At 43.6% G+C, this 11,076-nt stretch overlaps 1 protein-coding gene across 1 annotated transcript; it reads right to left on the reverse strand.

Annotated features, from left to right (window-relative positions):
• Positions 1 to 626: 626 nt before the first annotated feature.
• LOC136631684 (urokinase plasminogen activator surface receptor-like) lies at positions 627 to 10,498 on the reverse strand. Its single transcript, XM_066605974.1, has 4 exons — positions 10,447 to 10,498; positions 7,657 to 7,773; positions 1,761 to 1,901; positions 627 to 814 (listed from the first exon to the last, which is right to left on the reverse strand). Exons 1-4 carry the CDS (start codon positions 10,496 to 10,498, stop codon positions 627 to 629), a joined length of 498 nt encoding a protein of 165 aa, XP_066462071.1.
• Between the last annotated feature and the right edge of the window lie 578 nt (positions 10,499 to 11,076).

The following is an 11,076-nucleotide window of genomic DNA, read 5'->3' on the forward strand; positions in this document are numbered from 1 at the left end:
TCGACCCTTACCCCTTCCTCTTAAAGCCCTATCCAAACTAAAGTCTTGCTCTTTGCAGCAAACACATCCCCAATCAGATTGACATCCAAGAAATCAATCATGCTTGTCAAAAATCGCCAATAAATTTCAAATATCAACCCTAAGCCATAAATTTTGCCATGATTGCAGGATTTTCATCTCATATTATCAATATGTTGTCTATGGAAATGACCATACCAGTGTATGTGATGAGATATAGATTTCCCAAGAGAGGGAAAAAAGAAAATTATCAAAAAAATTCTGTATCGTACATAAAGGGAAAGTGGGATGAATTGAACAGCTAACTTCAGATGTTTTCTGTTTACAATATTTGCAATTGCCTTCCATGAAAGTCTAAATGAGATTAGGGAGATGAAGAAAGTTTTTTGTTGGAAGGGCAGGAGTCATTTCAAAAGTTATTATTGAATCAATGGAAGCCCTTTGAGAAGGAACAGTAAAAAAATAAATACAGCAAACGAATATTTATTAATTTAGCAGCTAAGATGTTTTCCAGCCAAGGATTAGAAAAACACAGGACAACATAAAAAGGAAACACAAGATGTTCCATCCTGTAAAGTTTCTTGTTTCGGGATCCTTTACAATTGTTGTTAGAGAAACAATTTCAGCAGTAGAAGACACAGAATGGTTGGAGTCAGGACGACTTTATGGGCACTTATGCTGCCACTGGTGCAGGTAATTGTAACGTTAGTTGTTGATCCCCCAGTGTTATAGGACTGGCTGCTAAGATCACAGTAGGACTTTGTTGCGCATCCTCGCATGGCTGTTGAGACGGATCCTGCAGAGATACAAAGATTTCATGTACCACAATATTAGGCCTCATACATGAAGATTGTCCAACACTGGCCTTGTAGACCATAACCACCAAAGTACAGCTTTTTCATAAATCATCCTGGAAATAAAAGCTTTGCTGTGATTGTTTTTTTTTTTTTTCTGTTGACTGCTTTCATAAGTGAGGTTTATTTTGTATGTTTTCTACCCCACTTAAAAAGTGAAAACAGAAAATGTTTTCCTTCAATTGGCCATACTAGTAACAGAAAAATACTTTTACTGGCACCCAAATGTGCAGTCAAAGACTATTTAGTTCATTAGTTTAGTGTTGGTAAGAAATCATATGTTGAGTTCTGTCTTAGGGCTCTTTCACATGAGCGCATATCAGCCACAGTTTTCACGGCCGGCCAATATACACCAAGAGTGTGCTGTAAAAACTTGTGAACGGGCGCACAAATCTAATGTTCGTGAACCCATTTAAATGGCATGGGCCCCGGCGCATATAGGCCAAAGATGCCATGCCGTTGACCCTGCCCCTCACTAGCTCACCTCCTCGCCGGCTGATTGCAATGGGAGGGGGTCGAGCTAAGCACCATTAATGGGCTGGGGCTTAGCTCCACCCCCTTGCATTGCAATCATCCGGAGGGGAGTAGAGAAGAGGGACAGAGTTTAGCAGTCACGATGCTAAAGTCCCTTCCACCTCCCCTCTCCAACCGCTGTTATATTCCTGCCCAAAAGATAGTTCCAGTTCTAAAACGTCCGGCGCTATTTTGGCTGGCCGGGCTCTTTTACGTCGCGGGAATATGGCCATGTGATCTGATACATTGGAAACCAATGCATCAGATCACAGAGTAGACCGGCCAACTGTGAAAATGGCGAGTCGATATACACTCGTGTGAAAGAGCCTTTAGTCAAAGGTTCCCTATAAAGTAAAGTAAAATAGTTATTGAAACCTGTTAATTCGGTTGTCTTGAGAAGACACATATTTTCATCCCCTGTACATTGGATAGTATCTGAAGTGTAACACCAAGTAGATTCCTCAGAAACGCAGGATCGGCAGATCACTCCATTGGGGATAGAGCTTTGTCTTGGAACTAGAAGAGAACAGGAGAAATAAGAAGATGACTTCTTCATCCACCCTTCTCTGTGATGAAGCAGTTGTACCTCTGTTAGAGCCTATTAACTACACAATCAGGACACTTCTTGGTCACCTTCTCTATACAGTAGGAAGAAATCGGTGATCTTCCATGCAATACAGGGACACAAGACATTCTTGTGATTTCCAACTTCAAATGAACGAGCATGATTTATTTTCTTTTGCATGCCAACACTGATCTGTCAGTGCCATTTTTTGTAGCTTCTTGCTCTAGTTATCCCTCCTTAGCCTCTCATTATCTTCCATCATATATGCACACATGAACCACCTCTGGTCACCCTTGAGGAACCCCCTGTATGGTGCTGATATGTGTAGGGTATCAGCCTGATCCTTCTTTGCTCTGGTTCATTCTTTACTCAGTTTGGCTGACCATGCTTTGTGCACTTTATATTTGGCTTGTTTAATCAGTGCTGGCTGCATATCTTTATACCTAGGCTGATTCTGCTTTGTGTAAAGCATATGTGGCGGTACTTAAAGTGCATGTCTGCTCCCGGGTGTCTCAGAGAACCACACAGCATAAGCACGGTATTTCACCGCTGTTCGCACTGACATAAGCAACAGAGGCAGGTGCCAGAGTTCTGCACGAGCATGCAGGATGGCTGCACAGTGTGACTTAGGGCTACAGTGGCCCACCTCCATGACTTGAGGTGGGCCGATTTGCATTTAAAGTGGACCACCTTAAAAGTGAGTTTTTACAGAAATAAGTCAATTGCTTGCTGTAATAAACTTGTGTGTTTTAGGTGTAATATGCTGGGGAGCGCTATGGGGTCAGTTTAGTATGTATAATGTTGGTGTTAGAATCCCTTTAAAACCTTTTTAGAGCCTCTGTAAGCGATATATACCTAAGATATGAGTTATTTGTGTTTTCATATTGTGCCTTCTTGTACTTCGTTGAAACTAATAACCAGACAGCGCCAATGACAGAATGATATGCCACCACTGTGGCCAGCGTTTGGCTGTAGCAGTGATGCGTCAAAATGAAGCATAACTGCTGGAGTGCTGTAAACATATGAGTGGGAATGGACAAACCAGTTGCAAGGGAGCAGTGGGGGATTTTGGATGGAGAGTGCAGAATGTTTGGCTATTGTAAGTTTAACTCGATATTGTGCAGACCTGAGTGATTAGTGTGCCACATTAATAAAGGCATCTGTAATTATAAGCAATGGTAATTCTGTGGTGCTGTTAAACTAGGAGCTGTAAAGCCTATGGAATAAAAAAAAAAAAAAAATTACCAAACCATGTTTGTAGGTTAAAAAAAAAAAAAAGCTGAAGCTGACTTACATGTAGGAAGGGTAGGAGTACATTCATCAATGCTGCAGCATGAAATGCCAACCCCAATTCGTCTTTGCTTTATGCTCACAGTGCCAATGAAGTTGCATTCGTATGAAAGTATGCATCCCCTGACCAGCGTTTCAGTCAACTCTCCCTCTGCAAATAAAAAAAGTTTAACTTTTCTAACGTAAATTTCACATTGACCTGTACAGATAAAACCGAGATTGCTTACAAGAAAAAAATTAAATCATACTGACCCCCTGTACCCATATATTTCAGTGTAGACACCAGTCTCATTTCAAAGTGCCACTCACTTTGTATGAAAGTGCCCGTGTAATTAATAATATATTTATTTTTTTAGGCGATTCGGGAGGAATGCCCTGATGGCAAAAACAGATATCAAAGCTGCGTTTAGATTATTGCCTGTCTGCCCTCGTGGTTTCAATTCACTAGGCTTTCAACTTGATGGGTGTTTTTTCTACAACATGGCACTGCCAATGGGTTTCAAATTATCCTGCCACTATTTTTAATTGTTTTCACCATTCTTAGACTGGGTAATTTAGAGAAGTTTTCCAGGCAGCGAAATGTTGCACTATTTAGACGATTTCCTTTTTATAGCTACTGCGGGCCGGTTGACTTTTGCGTGTAGGGTTATCCCTGTGGGGCGCATCTTTCTGAGAAGCATCTTTCCAGCAATGCGAGACCTGGTATCTCAGACATCACAGGTTATAGTAACGGAGAGATTGAGAGGAGATTTTTCTGTTTGGTTACAGTTTTTAAATCGGGTTTTAACGGTCAGTCTGCATAGCAGTCAGAGTTTTGTAATGTCGAGGCGTTCGTCTGCCGCGGGTTTTGCGGTGAGGTTTGGATCATTGTGGGTAGCGGAGCCATGGCACAGATCCTGGTTCCAGAAAGGCTGGGTAAAGGATCGGGTACTGACAGAACATTTTCCCCTGGCAGTGGCTCTGGGGTAGTAAGCTGAGGGATCGCAGGCTGCGTTTCTGTTCAGGAATTAAGGCCGTCTTGATGGCAGTGAATTGTTATACTGCTAAATCTGAGCCGGTGACAACTTTGTTGCAATTGTTAGTTTGGTATTGCTTGAAGTATAATTTGCTGCTGAAGGCTGTGCTAGGAGAGGTAGAACATGATGGTTTCTTATATACTTTGTCTCAATTGCAGATCAAGGTTTTCATGGAAAGAGTCCGAAGTGGCTTCGGCCGTGATGCAGTTGCCGGATCATCTTTGGGATCTGAGGCAGCAATGATATATCAGCTATTGTCTCATTCAGTGTCTCCAAAGACATGGCGTAATTACAACTCAGCGTGGGGAGCTCTTGTGCTGAAAAGGAGCTGTCCGTAGATTCTCAGGATGTTGATATGTTTAGCTCTTTTTTGTGTTTACAGATAAAAGAAGGGTTATTATAAATCTGTGCTGAAAATGTTTTTTTCAAAAATAGTTGCGGTTATTACCTATGAATTCTTTCCATAGTAACATAGTATGTAAGGCTGAATGAAGACATTGTCCATCTAGTCCAGCCTGTCCATCTAGTCCATCAGATTAAACTTCGCTGCGAGGTTTTGTTAAGGACTAGAAATGAGCGAGCGTACTCGCTAAGGCAGACTACTCGAGCGAGTAGTGCCTTATGCGAGTACCTGCCTGCTCGTCTCAAAAGATTTGTGTACCGGCGGGGGAGAGCGGTGAGTTGCAGGAGTGAGCAGGGAGGAGAGAGAGAGAGATCTTCCCTGCCCCCCCCCTTTCCTCCCCGCTCTCCCCCGCCGCTCCCCGCCACCCGAATCTTTTGAGATGAGCGGGCAGGTACTCACATAAGGCACTACTCGCTTGAGTAGTTTGCCTTAGCGAGTATGCTCGCTCATCTCTATTAAGGACCAGAGGGCAGTGATTTCATTCGGCTTACTGGGGAGATTACTGTCAGTACCGCCTGAAATAAGCAATTACATTTTTGAAGCAAAACTATTTCGTTGTGCCTTTTTACTGGCATTTTTTCGTTGCATTGTGGCGAATTTTTAGCAGCATCCAGGTCTGTGCACTTGCAGCTTTTGGTCACAGATATATCGGATCATGGGAGTTATATTAAAAAAATTTTAAGACACACACAGACGGATAACTGGGCGAAAGGGGTATGGATCCGTAGCTTTCAGGACTTGATTGGCGGTTTGTGCCCTCTTCAGGTGTTACGGGAGTTCTTGGAGATAATCCGAATATGTTGGGTTCGCTTTTGTGTCATTCAAACGACTCGTCATTATCCAGTTTCCAATTTTGGGGGGTACTGAAGAGATGTTTAATCAGAATTGGTTGTGGGTCTCAGAAAATCACTTCTCACTCTTTCAATATATAGGGATGAGTGAGGAAAAGATCAAGAATTTAGGTAGATGGACGTCTGATCATTTTAAATTTGTACATACGAACTACTAATGTTGTTGTCTGATGCTGTCTTACAGAAGCACTGAGGAAGGTGGTTTGGATTGTGGAACACTTTATCTTTTGGGCCCAACAGAGAGCAAAGGACAGATGTTATTCAGAAAATCTGGGGTTGGACAATGACGCCTTTGAGGTATTCTGGTGTGGGATCAGGGCAATGCGTTGGCTTTCGCTGTCAACACTATTGCAGGTAAAAAGAAGGTCTTTGACAGAGCCCCTCATCCTTCTGATCCACCTTGGGGGTAAGGATATTGAAAAGAAGAGATCATTTGAGCTTTTGGAGGACATTCACAATGAGTTGTGGTGGGCAAGGGAGAGTTTTCCAGATACTGTTATAATTATTTCTGAAATAATCCCAAGGTTGATTTAGTCTGTTACAAAGTTTTTTCATTATGGAAAAAATCCGGAAGAGGCCAAATAGATCGTTAGCCATGTGGGTTCAGTCTATAGGGGGGTTGTCCATGCAGCATGTAGATTTAGAAGATTTTACGAAGGGATTATATAGACCAGACGGAGTTCATTTATCGGAAGTGGGTCTGGACATTCTTAACACAACACTGCAAGGTATGATAGAGTTGGCTGAGACAGGGTTGGGGGGGGGGGGGGAGGGTATGTTGTAGGCGACATGGCCCGTTGGGGATTGCCACCTGCCACCGGCTGGTGGGCATCAGCGGTTGAGTTTATATTACATTGTATTATTATATTATATTAATGATGATAGTCTGGGTTTGTACGACCAAGACTTATCAGTTTATACAGTTTATTGGTGGAATAGTCTGGGTTTGTATGACCAAGACTATTCAGTTTGATACAATTTATGTATTTAATGGTTAAGCCCGTTTAGAAAAAAATGCCGCGGCCATTAAATCTCAAGCAGTAGTCTGAGTCGTTATTGCAGGTTTAGTGTTGAGAGTTTATTTTATAACGCAAGATTCCATGCAGATTGCTGGGGAGCATAATATCCAGACACCCTACACACATAGTTGGTGTCAAATGAGAAAGTGGCAACATATTCTATTGCTTGATTTATTTCTAGTTCTCACATTCCTGATGAACCTTCAAATCGGGATATTATGAATTATGTACTTTAACTAAAATCAAGTATAAGAAAACTAAATTGTGGTTTTAGAGAATTGTGAATTTCAAATAAATCTTCTCTCTTCTTTAGAGCTCCTTCTATCATATCAGAGAGTAATAGTATGGGACCGTGAAGCAGAGTCTCTGTATTAAATCAGTCTTCTAAAAAAGTTAAAAACCTAACAGGGATTTTCGATCCTAAGGCTGGATTCACACGAACGTATATCGGCTCGGTTTTCATGCCGAGCCGATATACGTTGTCCTCGTGTGCAGGAAGGACGGGGAGGGGGGGAGAGGAAGGAAGAGCCAGGGGCAGGAACTGTGCTCCCGCCCCCTCTCTGCCTCCTCTCCACCCCTCTGCACTATTTGCAATGAAAGGAGGTGGGGCGGGGCTAAGTTCCGAGAATTAGCCTCGCCCCCGCCTCTCCCCATTGCAAATAGTGCAGCACAGTTCCTGCTCCTGGCTCTTCCATCCCCCTGCACACGAGGATAACGTATATCGGCTCGGCGTGAAAACCGAGCCGATATACGTTCGTGGGAATGCACCCTAAAAGATATCTTGCAGGGTTACTGAAACAATCTTTATGGCATAGCAACCCTCATAGGCGTGTAATTGGTTGGATCTTTCACACTTAGAGGACATTGTACTATGCCTCTACCAAAGAACATTAAATATTGATACCACATCTAGGTCTGATGGCCTAAACTATGGGTGTGTGTCTGCTATGTCTGGCTGACACCTTGTCATATCCCCTCTTGGCATGGTTGATGCAATTGTGTCTTGTGCCCTAATTTTAAGAGAGTTTAAAATAAGTCTACAAGTTTTAGTTAGAAGTGTCTATTCTGCTCTGGTCATAAAAAGCCAAAATAGTCCTGGTCATGAAAGGGTCAATCATAGAACTCACTGTTAAAGTGTTTTTGGTATGTTGATCCACACAAAGATCCTGAAGGACAAGATTTGCTGTCGCCTGTGCAGGTTGATGAGGATATAGATAAACAATGTGTACACCAGAGAGCAGAACCTAGAGAGATGTCACACAGCACACAATCAGCACAGTTATCACGAATTACACTTGTTTTCTGCCACAAAGTCACCGAGATCAGCGGCATCAGAGACAGAAGTTTAAAAGCTCATCTCCCAGTATGAAGAGGAGGAGAGGTAAGAGCTGTTGTACAGAGACTAAGGCCTCATGTCCACGGGGAAAATCAGGCCCGCTACAGATTCTCCATGGAGAATCCGTAGCGGGTCCCTCCTGCCCCACGGACATGAGCGCTGAAAATAAGAATAACTTACCTGCAGCGGACCGGGCAGGTCTTCTCCTCTTCGCGGCCGGATCTTCTTTCTTCGGCTGGCGGATGTGCTCGGCACGTCGGCGGCGTGCCGCGCGCATGCGCCGGGCACATCCGCCGGGCCGAAGCAAGAAGATCTCGCCGGGAAGAGGAGAAGAAGATCTGCCCGGTCCGCTGCGGGTCAGTTATTCTTATTTTAGGTCTCCTGCGGATCCGGACTGCTTCCATAGGCTTCAATAGAAGCCTGCGGGAGCCGTCCCCGCGGGAGACCCGCACGAAAATGGAGCATGTCCGGATTTTTTCATGCTCCATATTTTTTTTTATTCACTTTTATTGACCGTCCGCGGGTATTTATCTACCCGCGGGTGGTCAATGCATCCCTATGGGGTGCGGATCCACGGGTGGGAGAGGAGTTAAAATCCGCTGCGGATTTTAATTCTTCTTTTCCCCGTGGACATGAGGCCTAATGCTGCTATAAAGGACATCCACAATTTCTGCTATTATTTTCATTATTACAGGTACATGCACACCGACAATATTTCTGTCCAGTTTGCTGAGATTATAACAGTGCTGAAAACGCAGTAAACACTGAATTACACAGCGTTTATTTTTTTCAAGAGCCTGTGTGGAAATGGCCAAAGGGTGTACTTACACTTCTGTTAAAGGGGTTTTTCCATCAAATACTATTGATGGCCTATCCGACCGATCAACTGTGTGGGCGATGCTGTCAGTGACAATAGCAAAGGTCGAAGCAGAAGTCTCTGCATCAGCCACTACACAGAGGGTTAGCGCAGAGGTTTCTGCTCTGACCTCTGTATTTGGAGTGGAAGTCTTTGCGCTAAATTCCAGTGTAATGTCCAGCACTTGTAACTGTAGGAATGGGGGTGGGGCTAAGTTCTGAGAATTAGCCCAGCCCCCGTTCCGCCTCCTTTCATTGCAAATAGTGCAGAGGGGCGGAGGGGAGGCAGAGAGGGGGCGGGAGCTCAGTCCCTGCTCCTGGCTCTTCCATCCTCCCCCCCCCCCCCTGCAGATGAGGACGACGTAGATCGGCTCGGCGTGAAAACCGAGCCGATATACATTCGTGTGAATCCAGCCTTATAGTGACAGTCAACTGGACTTCTTATATTAAAAAAAAAAAAAAAGGTGCAATAAAAAGTGGGCTTCGGGGGGGAAATGGAAGGTTCAAAAAAAAAAAAAAAAAAAAAAAAGACACACCGCAGAAAGATAGAGCATGCCATGATCTTTTTGTTCTCGCAACATCGCATCAGTGAAAACATTGTGTAAAGGAAAACACTGAAAATTATTGGTTTCATAAATCTGCTTTTGTTACTCACTCTCATACCACGTGAAAATCACACTGCTCTGCAAGATCAGCACCAAAATACTTATATATACACAGACACATAGCAATTGGCTGGTTGGAGAAATCCACAACAGTCAGCCAGCCAGCCAAATCAGCTACACCTGCAGCAGTGTGATCCTGATACTCATAGAACTACAGGTCCCAGCAGTACAATGTGACAGTTTAAAAAAAACAAAAAACAGAATTATAACTGACAGCTCTGAGACAGTATCAAATGGGCGATGGGAAAAAAAAAACCACACACCACACAATGTGAGTGATAATGCAGAGTTATGAAACCAGTGATTTTCAATTATTTCATTCCCATTTGCAGGGTTTTCACTCATGTGATCTTGCGAGATTTGAAAATCACAGCAGATCCCATCTCAGCATTTTGTAATTTTTTTACTAGCCCATGTTTCCTTACAAAGTCTCCTTTTTATCACATTGGAACGCACAAACTTGCAATTTTTGTGCGATGCAATGCAGATTTAGGGTGCATTCAGACGACCGTATATCGGCCACGTGTTCATGCCGGCTGATATATGGCGTCTCATTCTGCAGGGGGAGGAGGCTGGAAGAGCCAGGAGCAGTGCACGGAGCTCCCACCCCCTCTGCACTATTTGCAATGAGAGGAGCCAGGATGGGGGTGGGGCTAAATTTCAGGAATTAGCCCCACCCCATCCCCTCTCATTGCAAATAGTACAGAGGGGCGGAGAGGGGGTGGAGAGGAGGCAGAGAGGGGGCGGGAGCTCAGAGCACTGCTCCCGACTCTTCCAGCCTCCTCCCCCTGCAGAGAGAAACCGTATATCGGCCGGCGTGAATACGCCGCCGATATACGGTCGTCTGAATGCGTCCTTAACGTTAGGAAGTCGTATTGACTTTTGCTTCATTTTATCACATGAGAAAATAGTGGGCGGCGGCGATGCACGATTTTTCATGAGAAAAAAAAATAACGCCTGAACAAAATTACAATATCGCGATCGCCCATGTGAAGCTAGCTTAACGGAAGTGTGAATGGGAAATCCATAGACATAAAGCGGAGACAAATAATTCAACCTACTTGTTGTTGTAAGAGCTGAGAGGAGGCTCAGAATTCCAATCAGAGAAGTCATCGTTCAGCTCAGGTACTCTTCAGAAATGAAAACTTTAGGTGAGATTCTTGATGTATTTGTTTTTGGTGGGGCCGAACACAGGAGAAGCTTATTAGTTTCAAAGAAGTGAAAACCTGCTAATTAGGAAATGAATGTTTCAGGTTACCTCCCATATCCACCCCCTCCCCCTCCACCCATTTTCTTGATAAAAAAGGGAATGTATCTTGAGAATTTTTTTAATGAGTTTTCTATGCAAGCAAAATCTTTCAGACATTTAAGGACCGTTTTGCATGGGATAATGTTTTGCACAAATGCCCGACAGGTTGTCGCAGCGAATCGTTCCTATGGTTTTAAATAGGATCGATCATCACTGAGTGAATAGAAGTTGAGTGGGTGGGTAAACATTCTGGCTCGCCCACCTCCATTCACAGTATAGTGGCTAAGAACAATGGGGCCCCTCCATAATAGTGTGCATGCATTTGTCTATCTAATGTCAATGTCTTCTGTGTTGCATGAATAATGTGTATTTTATATCTGCAGCATGGAAAGAGTTAATTGTCTGGTATGTGAGATGTCTGTCTGGAAATGTATCATTTTAT

The sequence above is a fragment of the Eleutherodactylus coqui genome, chromosome 6 (genome assembly GCF_035609145.1).
Source record: "Eleutherodactylus coqui strain aEleCoq1 chromosome 6, aEleCoq1.hap1, whole genome shotgun sequence".
Taxonomy (NCBI): domain Eukaryota; kingdom Metazoa; phylum Chordata; class Amphibia; order Anura; family Eleutherodactylidae; genus Eleutherodactylus; species Eleutherodactylus coqui.

Excerpts from the sequence above, each read along its gene's own strand:
- LOC136631684 (XM_066605974.1), bottom strand. The coding sequence starts at position 10,498 with ATGACTTCTCTGATTGGAATTCTGAGCCTCCTCTCAGCTCTTACAACA. Across the intron at positions 7,774-10,446 it reads CTCAGCTCTTACAACAACAA|GTTCTGCTCTCTGGTGTACA; the intron begins GTAGGTTGAATT and ends ACATCTCTCTAG. Across the intron at positions 815-1,760 it reads CAAGACAACCGAATTAACAG|GATCCGTCTCAACAGCCATG; the intron begins GTTTCAATAACT and ends GTATCTCTGCAG.